Here is a 17,490-nt window from a genome sequence, read left to right on the forward strand (position 1 = left end):
ATGCATGCATGCATGAAAAGTAACAACAGCATTTTCTATACACAACATCTACCCTGAACTGATGTAGAAGATACTCTATATGGCTTAGGCTACCCTTGAGACATATGCCATAATTTTTAACAAAGACCTCATGATTTAAATGAAATGCTTTAGTTAACAAGGTCCCAAGTGAAAGACAAACATTCTTCTATGCATAACACTCAGGACTTGCTTACAAAGCGTTTTCATCTAAATCAATTCTATCTCCTTGTTGCAATCCCAGCTAAGCAGGAAACTCCAAGAAGGGCTCTTTTGCTTTGGGAACTGCTGTAGGAGCTTCAGCAATTCAACCCTTCTTCTCTGTGAGGAGTGTCTGTTGTATACTAGGGTTATTAATACTTCTTTGTGTGGAGTGTCTGCTGTATACCAGGGTTACTAATACTGACCTAGGTTATGAGGGTGTTGTGGAAAAAAGAACTAGCTAATACTCTTTGTCAAAGTGTAAGTAATTTGAGGGAAAAAGATATAACTGATTTGTGGATAGATTTTTTCCAGAGTAAATTAAGATCTTGGGAGCTCCTGTCATTTCTAAAGTTAGACAAACCTTTTTTCTTCTCATTAATTCTGTTTACCAAGTTCCTAGAAGATTACGTTCCACTTCCTAACAAGAGTTATCATTTACATGATAAATCTTAGGGAGTATGGTATTCCACACACATAACTCCAGCATCAGAAACGCTGAGGCATGAGCACCAACAATGAGGCCAGCAAAGTTATGGGGCAAGATTCTGGAACTCTTAGCCAAGTGACTCTAGCTGGTGTCACAGATAAGATGGTTTGGTGCTTTTGGCATGATTATAGTCAGGGGTACAACAAGAACCAGACTTCCTGGGGCTGGAGAAATGGCTTAGCGGTTAAGAGCACTGACTGCTCTTCCAGAGGGCTGGGGTTCAATTCCCAGCACCCACATGGCAGCTCACAACTGTCTGAAAATCCAGTTCCAGGGGATCTGACGCCGTCACACCAATGCACATAAAGATAAATAAATCATAAAAAATTTAATTTTTAATCTTTAATTATATTTTTTATAACGTACATGTGTGTTTGTGCATGCAGAGAGCTTGTGTAGGGGTTAGACTTTTGGGAGTCTATTTTTTTCCTTCCACCATATAGGTTCTGGTGAAAAACTCAGGTCATATGGTTTGATAGCATGTGCCTTTACCACTAGGTCAGCTCTCTGTCCCCACTAAATTTTAAACAGCTGATGTGGGATTCCCCTCTGTATGCTGTAATTACCATTAATGAATAAATAAACTGCTTTGGACCTATAGCAGGGCAGAACTTAGCTAGGCTGAAAACTAAACGGAATGCTGGAAGAAAGAAGGGGGAGTCAGAGAGAAGCCATATAGCCTTGCTGGAGACAGATGCTGGAACTTTAGCTGGTAAGCCACAGCTATGTGGCAATACACAGATGAATAGAAATGGGTTAAATTAAGATATAAATTAACCGATAAGAAGCCAGAGCTAATGGGCCAAGTAGTGATTTGAATAATATAGTTTCTGTGTGTTTATTTTGGGGCTGAGCGACTGGGAAACAATAAGTGGCTTCCTCCAACAAATTGGCACCCAACATGGGGAACTATATCCACATTAAAAAACCTGAGAAAGCTTAAAAAGGAATTCTGGACACAAAAGAACAGAGTTAAGCATGGCTTTTGGTAGCCACAATTTTTTTTTCTAGTTGGGCTTGCAGTGAGCAAGGTGCCGCAGGGCGCAATACTGCGAGACTTCTTTAAAAAAAAGTGGCGGCTTCCTGGTTCAGCAGCACAAATCGCTCTTGCTCTTTTGGGAGGTCTGGGAAATGAGCATTTAAATGGGTTTTGTGAACAGAGTACGATAACTTGCTTAATGGCAACATAGACTGGCTCTGTGCCTGAAAATGGGGCAATGTACATGGCTCTTGGAGGCAGCAAACAGTTCCACTCTGCCATGCTGGACTGGGCGGGGCAAACAGGCAGTGCCGTATTTGACCTAGCTATGCCACAGCTTAAGTTTTTAAGAAGCGCTTAGCATCTTAAAAAGTGCTCCTGGACAGTAAAGGATTACAGATACACAATAAAGACAAATTCAGATAAAAAAAAGACCTTTAAATAAGACACAGTATGTTAAAAAATGTATATAGGCTTGGGAGAGAAAAGAAAAAGAGTATAGTTATAAAAAGAAGTAAATGGTTTTGAAAAAATAAAACAAAGTCTTTAAAGAGACAGAATACAGACAGCCATAGATTAAAAGAAGTGAAAAAAATAAACCATGTAAAGATGGAATATACACAGAGAGTCTGAATTATGTATACTATTGTGTTTTCTTTGAATTTTTTGGCTGCAGAGAGACATTTGATTCTGGGGACTGCTAAGCTAAGCCAACATATATATTTTAAAGGTATTTTGATTTCAAAATATGGCCCTAAGGGTATGCTGCTTTGGTAAAGAGGTTTTTCTTTTGTTTTCACAGAGGATGAGAACCTGTGGATTGCTTTCAGACTAACATGGTTTGATAGACCAAGAGCCCCTGAAAGGTCACCTTGAATATCCCTCAAAAAATTACTTTGCTCAATAACAGCAGGAAGCAGTTTGGAGAAAAACTACACCCATATTCCCAAATTTGTTTATAAATGTTTGTTTACATTTAAAGGGGGATATGCTATAGAAATTTGCATTGGCCTGGATCCTGGTTTATTGATACAAATTTAAGGTCAATTTTGTTATACTGTGTATATATATTTTTGCTCTTGATTAAGGTATTGTGCAGCTCATTTAAAAATGTAACGTATAATTAAGAAATATAGGTAAATAGAAAGTCATCTATAATAGTCAAGCTTGAAGCCATGTTAGTTAGATTTTCTAGATGTACAGAGATGTATTTCAGATAGATAGGTATTCTTCAAACCTTTCAAAGACTACAGAATATGGCATTTAAAATGTTTAATAACTTAGGGTTTTTCATGACAATGAGACACATCTGCTCCTGGCAGCATCAAGCTACTTCAAGAGAAAGATGGGCATCAAAGAGGCTCCTTATGGAGTTGGCTAGCCATCTTGGCAAGAAACTGTTCTTGCCTGGACTGCTTGATGAACTGGACATGCAGGACCCACAAAGAAATGACTGCTGAACTTGCCTAAGGGTGAGACGATCCTTTGGGGTTCCTGCTTCATGAAAGAGTCTGCTACTGCTAATGTAGGCAGAACTGTCTTTGAAATTTCCTGCTTCATGGAAAGGTCTGCTGGATACTATGGGCCTGTGGGCTAAAGATGGATGCTCCAATGGTACAGAAGAACTTTGGGTGACTGTCCAGGCAGCAAGATGTCTCTGTCAGTTCTAGAGTTTTGGAAGTTGCTTACAATGCACTTCCTGTTTACTTAGGTAATATTATATCCTTCTGGAGTCTTTGATGGCGTTGAAGAAGTTATATAGTTTTCCTTAGCTATGATAAAAGATAAAGTAGATATAAATATTGTAACTGTGATTCTTGCTTGATACCTGTTTTGTTATATGTAATTTTATTATGTTAAAGTTAAAACCTTCCTGTTTTTATTTAAACAGAAAAGGGGAGGTGATGTGGGATTTCCCTCAGTATGCTATGATTACCATTAATGAATAAAGAAACTGCTTTGGACCTATAGCAGGGCAGAACTTAAATTAGGCTGAAAACTAAATGGAATGCTGGGAGAATAATATAGTTTCTGTGTATTTATTTTGGGGCTGAGTGGCTGGGAACCAACAAGCGGCTTCCTCCAACAAACAGACACTCAAGATATTCTATAATAGAGTGTTTAGAGCACAGTCCTGTAGACTTCAGTGACAGAGTTCTTCACTTCCTTCACTGCAGATCCCACTTGCAAGTGCTTTGGATTTGGAGGTGGGGAAGATAGGCTTTGGGGCACGCCTACCTACTTGGGTACCAACAACCAATGAGTATCCTTACTGGGTTTGCAGTGTCTTACTTCCACTCCGTTATCTACTGTCCTATTCAGGAAGCACAAAGGCTGAGCATCAGCACTGACAGAGAAGGTACACATATCCAAACCTACACAGACAGGAGCACCCACAGGGCATATTCCTTTGTCATCTGTATTTGAAAATCTTATCCATATCTTTTCCTAACAGATTCAATGTTTTATTCCCATCAGACCATAGAACTCAGTAGATGACATCCAATAATCAAACCTGGGTTTAAATACACAGCACTCAATTTTTTAAAAGGTCTCCAAACTAGAAATTCATTTGTTTCCTATTATACAAAAAGCATTGCCAAAGGTACAAGTCACTTTAAAAAAATGTCAAAGAGCCCTCTGCCAGTGAGGGATGGATACTGCATGTATGTGTAGTGTGTGTATTTTGTCAATAACCTTTCTGAAAGAGGAAGACTCATGCAAATGCCACTGTGTGACAGCAAAGTTTTATTTCCTGGTTAAATTTTCTGTCAACACTGTCACAAGCTAGCGTTATCTGAGAAGAGGGAACCCTTGTAGAGAAAATGCTTCTATCAGATTGCCTGTAGACAAATCTGCAGGGCATTTTCTTGATTAGTGATTCATATAGGAAGGTGAGCTTCTGAAGACAATTTCAGCCTTGGCACAGGGTCCTGGCTTGAGTAAGAAAGCAAGCGGGGAAAATCAGGAGAAGCAAGCCAGTTAACAAAACTCTGCTTTGGGAAGTCAAGTTCCTGTTCTGACTTCCCTCCATTAGGGACAGTGATCAGGACACATGAGTGGAAAAAAAGTACTTTCCTCCCCAAGTTGATTTTAGTTATGTTCTTCATCACAGCAACAGAAAGCAAACTAAGAAACTTAACATCACATGAGCTTAGCTGTCTCCAAAAAACACCAGAGGTGAATGAAACCTTAAGATATAAGATGAGTCAAAGCCCAGTGAACTTGCCTAATAAACACTGAGTACACAGAAGCAGAAGCCAAGAGACTTGGGTACAAGTGCACTGACACTTACTCAGAGTCACAGGAGGGCGAGGACACAGGCCCAGGCACCCTGCTCACCTCACTCCTTGCTGTTGCTCTGCAGTCAGTTTGCCCTGAGTAGTGTGTGTTCAAGAAGTCACCAAGGCTCCTATTGCAGAGTAGAGCCCAAATACAAATGAAGATCTTGTCTAACTTTGCGATAACAACAACTTTCATAATACATGTGGTGCAGAAAGGAGGACCTGAGATGCAAAGCTCACTTAGTGCTCCCTAACAATACTTCGTTTAGAAACTTGGGACAGCATCGCTAACGGTGCCGGCTGCTTGTGCTCCCAATGTCTCAGGTCTCATCTTTCTGAGAATACAAACTTGTGTCTTACTAATAAACATTATGCTTTCTATGAGTGGCAAAGCTGCAGTGCCATCCATCCCGGCTGCCCTTGTTCTCAGTGTTAGCCATTCATATCAAGACAAGTCACACTGCAAGTGTTTCCCAAAGTCTGCTTACCCACCCCCATCAGTTCCATGCTGTACTGTGGGAAACAATACAGGCTACACTACTATTGATCTTTCCTTTCAATCCGTTCCTCAGAACTGCAGTACCCATTCCTTGGCTATTGTGACACCTTGACAACTCAATTTTCATTTTTCTTTTCTTTCTCTCTTTTTTTTGGGTGTGTGTGTGTGTGTTAAAGACAGGGTTTCTCTGTGCAGCACTGGATGTCCTATAATTCATTCTGTAGATGAGGCTGGTCTCTAACTCACAGATCCTCCTAACTCTGCCTCCCAGGTTCTAGTATTAAAGGCGTGCACCACCGCTGCCTGCCTGTGTCTATTTTTAAATGTTAGCATTTTGGAGACTCTGTTCTTGGCATTTAACACCCTGAATTTCCCTCCCCCTCTCCATGGGAACCTGAGGCAGTAAATGAACATGGAGCGAACTTGTTACTCCAGTACAATACCAATGCTGGCTCGTTTCTCCTCTGAGCTTCCTTTTTTTGATTAGTGACACTAACATCTACCTACCTTGCAAAGTTAGAAACCTCTCTTGTCAACTCACATTCTAAACAACAATTTTCAGTCCCTCTTCCTTCATGGCATCTCTGCCACTCTCAGCTCCTTTTCACTGTGCTCTGACAATTCAACTCTTTATTGTGCTGAGAAGCAACCACTGTTATCCCACTAAATCTTTGAGCAAGCATACTTGGATGTTTACTTGTATACTGTCCCTGTCCCATCTAGAGACGTCTTGGGTTCCTTTACTTTCCTGCTCTCCTTTCCACACTCTCTCCCTATAGAGAACTCAGTATTTTGAGATATAGTGAGCTCTTTCTTGCATCTTTCATTTCTCCCCTTTTATTTGATTTTCCTAAGGCAAATATGCTGCAATATATTCTATTTTTGTAAACATACAATCAAAACAAACATCCTCAATCTCAGAATTATACCCTACTTTTTATACCCTCATAAAGCTTGTCATTCCATTTTCTCACTTTCTTCAAACCCCATTTCATAGAAAGTTTTAAAAGATTGCCAACAACCTCCAATGCTGGATTTATCCTGCCTTCACCTGACTCAGCACCCCAGGATGCTCCTACTGGTGTCTTGATTGCTCTTCTGAATACTCCTGACTTGTGGGTAAATACTCACCGTTACTCTTCCCTACTGTACTGTCTACTTCTTTCCAATTCTCCTGCATCTTCCCCTTGCCTAATGTAAGCTAAAATGCCTTACTAGTAATTGTTTATACATTCTCCATTCTATATCAGTTACTCAGGCACTTCCATAGAAGTTTGTTATGAAAAAAAACCCAGGTGCCTATGGCTCACAATCATGGTTTCTAGCCTGTCCTTCACTGACCATTATAATATTCATATAGCCAACTGTCAACATCTCATCTCCACTTGGTAATTCCTGAGGAAATGCAAGCATAGTCTGTCTAGACACACAGCTCTGCTCCCTCAGCCTGCTCACTCAATCTTCACGCCTCCATGAACTCGTACCAGCTGTTCGGGAGCTGACTTCCTTGCCTTCTCTGTCATTCTCCACAATCTCCTTTTATGGATGTTCTTTTATCCTAAACATGATCATTTCTCCTGTGTCTGACTCAGGCCAATATTACTTTTAGGAACATGCGTGCACACATGTGCGTGCATGGGTATGTGTGTCTCTGTGTGTGTGCGTGCATATGTACAACCCTGAGCTTGCTGTGCAGGTAGAGGTGGAAAACAGAGAGAGACTTCTGTCCCCTTTATCTTATTTTTTGAGAAAGGGTCTCTCACTGAACCTGGAGCCCACTGGTTACTAGCTTGGCTAGCCTGTGAGCCTCTGGGATCCTGCTATATCTGCTCCAACACCCCCCTCCGCCCCCAGTGCCAGAGTTAACAGATGTACACCACAGCACCTGGCTTTTATATGGGTGGTAGGGATCTGAACTCAGGGCCTCAGGCTTAGGAAGCAAGGAGTTACTCTCTGAGCCATCTCCCAGCGTCTCTTATGGATTCTTTGGAAGTATCATCCTAAGTGATCTTCAACCCCACCACAATCTATTCTTCGCAGAAGAATCTCGTTAAAATGTAAATTCAGTCACTTTATCACTGTTCAAAACCTTCCAAACATCTTGCTTTTGAAATGAATCCTCCAGTTATTAAAACAATTTGCCACACAATAAACACGAGGCTCTTATCTTCCCTTCATTTCTACTGCAAAGAAATCTGCTTATAAACTGTGTCTTCCTTGGCCAAGCCTTTGCAAAGACTGGTCTCTCTGTCTGAAGTCTTCTCCTGCTGTGTATGGGCATTGCCTTGTCTCTGCCACCATGCCATTTCTTGGGTGGGATCCCCTGACGTGCTTGTGCTGTTCCCCCGCAGCAGCACTCTTATCCTAAATAGTTACACTCGCCATCCACTCTCCATTTCTTACAACTAGAATGCAAGTCCATACGAGATAAAGCCTTGGTGCTTGCTTTCCAGGTCCTACAATATTTCCTGGCACAAAGTATTAGCTGAATGAATAAATAAACCACATGCAAGTTCTTTAGATGAAAGAAATCAAATGCTACTCTGTTGCTTAAAGATTATATTCACAGTCTGGTGAGATGGCTCATGTGTAAAGATGCTTGACATGCAACCATAGTGACTTAGGTTTAATCCCGAGAACTCATCCAATGATGTCATCTGAGCTCCGCATGGGTGTCATGGGACATGTGCCCCAATCCACCATATTACACAAACACAATAGCAAATAAATAAATGAAATTTTGAAGAAAAAAAAGAGCATGTTTGCCATCACTGTTGTGGAACCAGCATTTGCTGAGCACACATGACAGCCTGTGTTCTATTCCCAGCACTGTGTGGGGATAAGGGGAGCAATAGATTATAGACACATCCACCACAGATAATTTATCATGTTCAATTTTTCTTAGGTATTATTTGGCTAGGACTCTGTTTCTCCACTTCCTTTTGCTGGGAACTTACTCCAGGGCCTTGCACATTCTAGAGAGGCCCTTTGACACTCTACACTCCCAGCCCAGGTTAGTAATCTATACTGATAGGATGGATGGTCGTGGAAAGAACTTGTATAAGGGTCGGTAGGCTACTTTCTCAAAAGAAATAAAATTTTTTTACATGTAGGACAAAAGGTTTTCATTATAATTTAAGAAGTCTTGGAATGGTGGTTCATTCCTGTAAGCCCAGCCTTCAGGAGGATAAGGCCAGGGGAATCACAAGCTTAAGTGCAGGCTGAGCTATACTGCAAGGCCCTGCCTAAGACTAAACAGTCAGGAGGTATTCACACATTGTCTTAGGGTTACTTTGCTGTGATGAAAACCAGGATCAAAAGCAAGTTCAGGAGGAAGGAGCTTATTTAATCTTACAGCTTGTAGTTCATCATGCTGGGATATCAGGACAGGAATTCAAGGCAGAAACCTGGAGGCAGGAGCTGATGCAAGGACCACGGAACAGTGCTGCTTACTGGCTTGCTCCACATGGCTTACTCAGACTGCTTTCCTACTGCACTGGCACTACTAGTCCCCGGGTGGCAATGCCCACAATGGGTTTGCCCCTACGGACTTGCCTACAGCTGGATTTTAAGGGGACATTTTCCCAACTGAGAGTCCCTCTTCCCAAATGACTCTAGTTTGTGTCAAGCTGACATAAACCTAGTTGTGTCACATATCTTCACTGTTTTAACCCCACAAAATATAATTATACAGTGTCCTAAAAGACAAAAATATGTTAAAAGATTTAACTGAATTATTTCTGTGTGTGTGTGTGTGTAGACCAGGACAACTTTGGGAGTTGGATCTCTCCTTCCACCATGCAGGTCTTGGGTAATTCAATTCAGAGCATCATGTTTGACTGCCTTTACCCACTGAGCCATCTTGCCGGCCCCAAAGATAAAAATTTTGTTCATAAAATCTAAGTACTGGGAATATCCAAAGAAAAGCACTGCTTGTTGACTTAACACATGTACAGTTACTAGTTTCCATGCAAAACCCAAAGCAATTCACATGCAGCAAACTAATGCCCAAGTCTTGAAAAACATGCATCTTGTTTATGCTTGTAGGGAGGGTGGTTAGAGCTGTTCTCCATAATCTTCATAATCTACTGAAATCCATACTTTTCTGTATACACACACTTCTTATAAGGGATGGCAACAAAAATGCAGGGATTATATTACTTTTATTAAACATCTTAAGAGTCAACAAACATGAATTCTACTACCATGGATGTGGCGGTGGTTTATTGTGTGTTTAAAAGCACGAAAACTAACGAATGAGTCAGATGGGCAGGAAGGCACCGCTTGGGTTAGTTTCAGTTCTACTGACTGATCTCTGACCTGGGCAAATCATAACCTTTGTTTCTAGACCCATAAACTCACAGACTTTTTCTTATTCTTCCTTATCACATGGATGCATGTCAAAAGAATTATCTGGTAACTAACTAGAGTCCTTAAATTTTTTAAATTATTTTGTGAAAACAAATGGAGGTGGCCTAAATATATATTGAAGTTCTCCCCAAACTAGATCTATAAAAATATCTTAAAGACACACACACACACACACACACACACACACACACACACACACACACACACACTTCCAGCCATCCTTGTGAAGAGATGGTGAAGCAGAGGCTCTCAACTGCAGGTGGCATATGCTGCAGAGTCTGCAGGAGGCAGCAACTTGCAACACTGCTTTCTTTAAAATCTTAATTATAGAACACTGTGCACAGCAAGCCATAAATCTACAGAAATTCTGGCTGCTGATTGATCAGTAGCCAGACCGGAAGTATAGGTGGGATGACCAGAACAGGAGAATTCCGTGAAGAGGAAGAGTCAGTCTACAGTCGACACAGAGGAAGCAAGATGAGACTGCCTGGCTGGTAAAAGGTATCAAGCCATGTGGCTAACACAGACAAGAATTATGGGCTAATAAAGTTATAAGAGTTAATAAGAAGCCTGAGCTAATAGGCCAACTAGTTTATGAATAATGTAGACCTCTGTGTGTTTCTTTGGGCCTGAATGGCTACAGGCTCTAGAGGGACAGAAACCTTCCGTCCAAAAAATGGCACCAGCATGGACAGCTAAACCCACTTAAAACCTGAGAGAGTTTGGGAAGTAATTCTAGACACAAAAGAACAGAGTTAAGCACGGTTTCTTGGTAGCAGCATTTTCTCACATGGGCTCTGTTTGCAAGAGGCAAGTGTGTCTCATTTAAGAGAGACTTCCTGACTCAGCTTTAGCTGCAAAAACCTTGCAGCCCTTTTAAGAGAACCCACCAGCAAACACTTAAATGGTGTTGATGAATAGCCAATAGCATGCTTCTTGGTGGTGGCAGGAACCTTGAAACTCCATACAGCTCTGGCAATAAACATGGCCAGTACCTCCGCCATGAGGCTAGGCTCTCTCAGAAAGCTAAAGAATGGGGTGAATCCAGTCGTCAAACTGATGGCTTTAATTCTTGCCATATCAACTAGCAAATTAAAGATCATGTGGTCAGAAAAAGAGAGATATACAGTAAAGATAGAGTCAGATGAGAAAAAAAAACCTCTAAATGGTTTAGAGTGTTATTAAAAATATATGTAGGCTTGGGAGAGAAAAGAAAAAGGATGAAGTCCTTAAAAAGAGAGAAGGGGGGAGAAAGAGGGAGAAGGAAGGGAGGGAGGGAGGGAGAGAGAGAAAGAGAGAGAGAGAAGTTGGGTGTGGTGGCACACACTTTTAATCCCAGCACTTGGGAAGCAAACAGGCAGATCTCTCTGAGTTCAAGGACAGACTGGTCTACAGAGTGAGTTCCAGGACAGTCAAAGATACACAGAGAAACCTTGTCTCAAAAAACCAAAAATTAAAAATAAAAATAAAAGAAATAGAGTTTAAAATAAAGCCATGCAAAGATGGAAAATACCCAGAGAATCTGGATACTGTATGTTATCGTGTTTTCTTTGAATGGTTTGATGGCTGAGGAAGGAACAGCTGCTAAGACATTTGATTACAAATGCTGCTGGATTAATATAGCATATATATTTTGAAAGTGCTTTGACTTCAAAATTTAAGTCAAAATATATGTTAATTTGGAGAAGAGGTTTTGCTTTTGTTTCCACAGGAAATGAGAGGCTGTGGATTCATTCTGGGTTAAGAAGAATCAGGTTTGATCAAGGAAGACCCCCTGAAGAAATTTTCGATAGGAGCAGATGGCCCAGATGTCTAAGTTCTACTTCCAGAACAGTTTCAAGACTGCTGGCTGAGATGATCAAACCTCACAGAATACGGTCAGGACTTGATCATAACTCTCAATTTTCTTGCTGGACGGTGGTGGCGCATGCCTTTAATCCCACCACTCAGGAGGCAGAGGCAGGCGGATCTCTGGGAGTTCGAGGCCAGCCTGGTCTACAAGAGCTAGTTCCAGGACAGGCACCAAAGCTACAGAGAAACCCTGTCTCGAAAAACAAAAAACAAAAAAAAGGGAAAAAACTCAATTTTCTTTAGGTCCCTATAAGATTATCAGCACCCACAATCAGCAGGGAGTAGCCTAGAAAACTATGCCCACATTCCCAAAAAATGGATTATAGATGTTTGTCTTTGTTTAAAATGTTGGTTGCAAGTTGTTATGGACAATGGTTACGAAAAAAGCTAAACATATGAGATTCGATTCAGAGTTCTTGTTTTAAAAAAAAGAAGGGGTTGCTGTGAGACAATGATCTTTTTTTTTTTTTTTTTTTTTTTTTTTTTTTTTTTTTTTTTTTTGGTTTATAGACAGGGTTTCTCTGTGGTTTTGGAGCCTGTCCTGGAACTAGCTCTTGTAGACCAGGCTGGTCTCGAACTCACAGAGATCCGGCTGCCTCTGCCTCCCAAGTGCTGGGATTGAGACAATGATCTTATACTCTTTAAAGTTTTATAAGTTGTACTGGTTTAATAAAATGCTGATTGGCCAGTAGCCAGATAGGAAGTATGGGTGGGATGACCAGAACAGGAGAATTCCGTGAAGAGGAAGAGTCAGTCTACAGTTGACACAGAGGAAGCAAGATGAGACTGCCTGGCTTATAAAGGTACCAAGCCACGTGGCTAACACAGACAAGAATTATGGGCTAATATAAGTTATAAGAGTTAATAAGAAGCCTGAGCTAATAGGCCAACAACTTTATTATTAATATAGACCTCTGTGTGGGACTAAACGGCTGTGGGCCCTAGCAGAAACCTTCTGTCAACAACTACTGAATATGTATTATAAAGAAGCTTGCCTAAAATTTTAAGATATGCTGATTTTATGTATGAATGATTCTGTAGAATATCTATTCACAGCTTCTAAATATCTAGTGTTAGGTAAACACATGTCTTGGTGCATTGGTGGTAAGCCATTGTTGAAGACATCACATACTTGGGTCAAAGAACAGTACTGATGTGGAAGCATCAACACTGCTGGCTAGCTTAAATAGTTCTGGAAGGTGCTATGCATGCTTCCAGAGGAGAGAAGTAGTCCTCAGTCCTCCTAAGCTGTGAACCTTGTGCACCACAATGACTGGCCTGGTAAGACATGCCTGCTAGTGCAATGGTGCCAGGAATGTTGTGGGAGGAACCAACCACTTTCCAATTAGATTTAAGGCCTGATCCAATGAAACCCAAACCTGGCACAATTATTGGGCCAAAACCCTATGACTAAGTAGACCATAGGCCCTAGGAGAGAATCTAGTACTATTATTCTGCTAAATGGACACATTGTCAAACCTCTCCTAAAGATTTATCATTGTATCTGTAGACGAAGGTATCTCTTAACCCTCATCAGAGAAACTTCTATTTACAGTACGTAATGATCAACACAGAGAACTACAACTGGCCGAGACACATACACTATACTCCCTGCTTCAAAGACTCAGGGATCATTGTGGAAGGAGAGTGGAAAGAGTACTAGTCAAACAGAGTAGATGACTACAAGGAAACAGTGTCTTCTGGATGTAGCAGGGCAGCTATACATCTGAACTAACAGTGGTTGTGACAGCATTCACAAGATCTGTGCAAACCTAAACCAGATCAAATAGCAGCATAAGGAGAGGAGTTGGGCGTCAAGTTCTACTTCCTAGTCAAAGAGCTGCTCAGAGAGAAAGGGTCAGTTCTTTCTAAGAGTATAGCCGCTGAAAAGTTGGCCATGCTCTAGTGGAAGGACACACACTCAAGAATATGTGGACAGCATAAATTGGCCTTGATGTGGGATGGGGCACAAAGGGAAGAGAGAGTGGCTCTGAACGAGTTGGAGGAGGGAGGGTGAATATGATCATAATACATTTTACAAAATTCTCAAAGAAATAATAAAAACCTTTAAAAATCCAACCTTTTAAGTCTTCCTTTATAAAACACCTGAAGTGAGTTTGTTAAAATAATACACAAGGAAAAATTCAGTAGTAAAATTCACTCAGTGTGATCACTGAGATTCACACCTAGGAATACTAGGGTAATGCCATGGGTTAGACATTTTCTTGTTCACAGGCTCACCATCTCAATACTGACTAACTGGGAGAGCCTGTTCTAGTAATCAGGGTGAAGGCTTCATGACTTACACAGTTAGTTACTTAGTGGAAAAGGATTAATCTTCTCCAGTTTTTGCTCATGAGTTCTCTCTGAAAGAACAATAGCAGTTCATCTTTCAAGTTAAATTGTTTTCTTTCATAGTTATATTGAACCTGAGGATATCATGGAGATAATCTAGACTAGCAGATGCTCCACATCTGATAAAGATGTGTCTCACATCACTTGTTCCTGGACAAGTTAGGCTCTTGGGGGACAAGGCCATCACAACTAAATTCCTTCTGTTTACAAGAGTGACAGAGGAATAAAGTGTAAGAAACAAAAACAAAACCAACAAAAACCTGAACACAAGTGTGTATCATTAACGCAAACGGAAATAATTTTCAGAGGAAGGCCACCAATATGTATAAACTTCCAGGAACCAAAGTGTTAAGAGAGGTGAGAGAAGAAGGCAAGGACATGAGTTTCTCCTAATAAAAGACCCTTAGTAAATGAAGAAGAACCAAACTTTCCCTTAGAAAGCTCTGAATACCTGGTATTTACTATAAATTTCTTTTAAATTACATTTTTATTTAATGCACACGTGTGTGTGTGTGTGTGTGTGTGTGTGTGGTTACACATGTGGAGGGTGGAGGACAACTGGTGGGAGCTGGTTCTCTTCTTACACCATGTGGGTTACAGGCATTGAACTCAGGTCTTTGGGATTGGTAGCATGTGTCTTTCCCTACTGAGCCATCTCAATGGTCTTACTATAAATTTCTAAAGGCTTACTTTTACCCAGTTATCTATTATAACATAAATATCTCACTTAATTCTCTCAGCAAGTATGTGACAGTTTTTATTGTCTTTCATTGCAAAGGAAATGATATGTTTTTTTTTTTTTTGTAGGGCAGAGTATGGCCCAGGCATGAATCTGTGTAATTCTAGTGTTGGCCACATGACTATTCCTTACTAAAATATTGTTCAGGCCTTCCGTATTCATGAGAACTCCAATTCATACCATGCCCAACACTGATAAGCATCTGACCTATGTTATTATGCTGCTGACAGAGTTTGGTATTTAATAATGCAAGGACATTTATTCCCAATTCTATTACCATCCGGAGGCAGTCTGGTAAAGAGAATCAGGGAAATCAGTTTCTGTCTTAAGCCTATTATAAATTATCTAAGTCAGGTCACATAAACTGGGTGTCAGATTTGCTCAATTTTTAATATCCAAATTGAAGGAACTGGAATGGCAGCCTTTTGCCTAAGCGTTACACTATAATCTGGACATCAGTGGACGTCCATTGCTGCTCTACCCAGCACCTGCTAGGTGCTGCAGATCCACACACGTGTAAACTAGTTCTGTCATAGTTCAAAGACTGACTGTGAAATAAACAATCTTCTCCTTATAGTGAAGGTTACTGGAGTTCATGTAACTTTTAGAAAGGTTTCATGCTAGTTCTACTGAGGAAGATAACCTTAAAGAGAAAGGACACTGTGATGTACTACTAAGTGGTTACTGTGAAAGTGCAGGAAAACTGAGCCTACTCTAAAAGGTAAGAGCTGTTTTCAGGAATTAAGTATGTAGAACTGTGCTCATGACACATGCTGAGCTTCATGAGTTTCCTTTACTATGAATATCAGTTATGGTTAAACAGAAATTTTATGGTTAAACAGAGAGAAGACACATAACCTACCAATTTTACTGTATATTTTAGCCAGCATTTCTTAACCCGGAATTAGCTTTCTAAAATACTGAGGAAGTTTCTAAACCATCTCCGTTCTTGCAATCATGACAAAAGCATTGGTTGAGCTCCTAATTGTTCTGGCATTTAACAGGTGCTTACCACTACAGACAGAAGAGGTGATGTTGTACAGAAAAGGGTAAAACTGCATGCAGCGGATCAGCTTCAAGCTGCTCTCACACTCTGGGCATTTGGTAGTTAACTTCAAGGCCCGCCTGAAGGCTTCAAGTGCCCCGCTGACATTCTTCAGAGCAAGGTAAGCATTTCCCAGGCTCAAAAAGGTCAGGGGCTGAGAAGATAAGAAAAAAGAAATCAGCAGAATGTAAATGAACTGCTGTGTTTTGAGAAGCAGAAAACCTTCACAGTATACTTCTTTGAGCCTTTCTTAGGCTGCTCTGTAAAGGTTCCTGCTAACCTGTCCATGTTATTCACACCAGTCCACTCTAAACTGTGCAACAGACATAACTGGATCCTTAACAAAGATTAAAAACTACTGCAGAAGGAGGGAGAACATGAGCAAGGATGTCGGGACCACGAGGGGTGCACCCACCCACTGAGACAGTGGAGCTGATCTACTGGGAGCTCACCAAGGCCAGCTGGACTGTTACCAAAAAAGCATGGGATAAAACTGGACTCTCTGAACATGGCGAACAATGAGGGCTGATGAGACGCCAAGGACAATGGCACGCGGTTTTGATCCTACGCAATGTGCTGGCTTGGTGGGAGCCTAGCCAGTCTGGATGTTCACCTTCCTAGATATGGACGGAGGGGGGAGGACCTAGGACTTACCACAGGGCAGGGAACCCTGACAGCTCTTTGGACTGGAGAGGGAGGGGGAGAGGAGTGGGGGGAAGGGAAGAGGGGTGGGAGGAGGGGGAGAAGAGTGGGAGGAGGGGGAGAAGAGTGGGAGGAGGGGGAGGGAAATGGGAGGCTGGGAGGAGGTGGAAATTTGTTTTTTTTTCTTTTCTTTATTCTCCTTTTATCAATAAAAAAAAGATAAAAAAAACTACTAAAAGTTGTTAACTAGTCTTAAATGTAATGTAATGAATTTCATATTACATATTAATATATCCTGGTAACTGCTACTCAACCCAATATATAAAACAAATAGAATGTCTCCAGTATCCCAGAGGTTCCCCACCTAAAGAAACCATTGTTGAGATATTGTGACTTCTACCACCACACATCAGCTTTGCCCTTCGTGAAGTTCACAGGAATGGAATCAAACAGTGAGTTCTCTAACATGTACATACAAAACATATTGCTCATAGCAGCTTCTTTTGCTTAATCTAGGATTAGTTCATGTTCCTAAACTGGGCCTATAGTACATGCCTACGATCCCAGTAATTGAAAGGCAGAGGCTGAGGGCATTGTGAGCTTTGAGGCCAGTTTGGACTACCACAGTGAGATCATCTTAGAAAACAAAACATTTTTATTAAAAGACTAAAAAATGTTAAGACAAGGAAGTGGCATTTTGAAATAAGGTAACCAGTTTTATAAATGGTAGTTCTGAGGCAATACACCATTAGTAAAGTGTGAGCGCTACAGTCAGCATCCCCAGGCTCAAATCTGAGCTGGTAGGCTCTGGTGCCTTTCAGTCTTTGGGAACATTAACTCATCTACAAAGGGAGAAATCCACCTCCTAAGCTGTTCTGCTGATAAAATGGACTATTCTATGTAAACACCTGGGGGGTACCTGGCTCTAGGAGAAAAAAAAATCTCGTGTAAGAAAGCAAATGATGTGCCCAGTTCGGGTGAAGACATAATGAGGATTTGTAGCTCTTGTTTACGAT

The 17,490-nt window shown here is 41.0% G+C and overlaps 1 protein-coding gene across 7 annotated transcripts in view; it reads right to left on the reverse strand.

Annotated features, from left to right (window-relative positions):
• Window positions 1-17,490, reverse strand: part of Ttc17 (tetratricopeptide repeat domain 17) — a 113,243-nt gene that overhangs the window by 48,151 nt on the left and 47,602 nt on the right. For all 7 annotated transcript variants that reach the window (XM_075961503.1, XM_075961507.1, XM_075961504.1 and 4 more), the window contains one exon: window positions 15,800-15,986. In XM_075961503.1, coding sequence (XP_075817618.1) covers window positions 15,800-15,986 — 187 coding nt within the window. The remainder of the gene's footprint in view (window positions 1-15,799; window positions 15,987-17,490) is intronic.

This window comes from Microtus pennsylvanicus, chromosome 2 (genome assembly GCF_037038515.1).
Source record: "Microtus pennsylvanicus isolate mMicPen1 chromosome 2, mMicPen1.hap1, whole genome shotgun sequence".
In the NCBI taxonomy this organism is placed as follows: Eukaryota; Metazoa; Chordata; class Mammalia; order Rodentia; family Cricetidae; genus Microtus; species Microtus pennsylvanicus.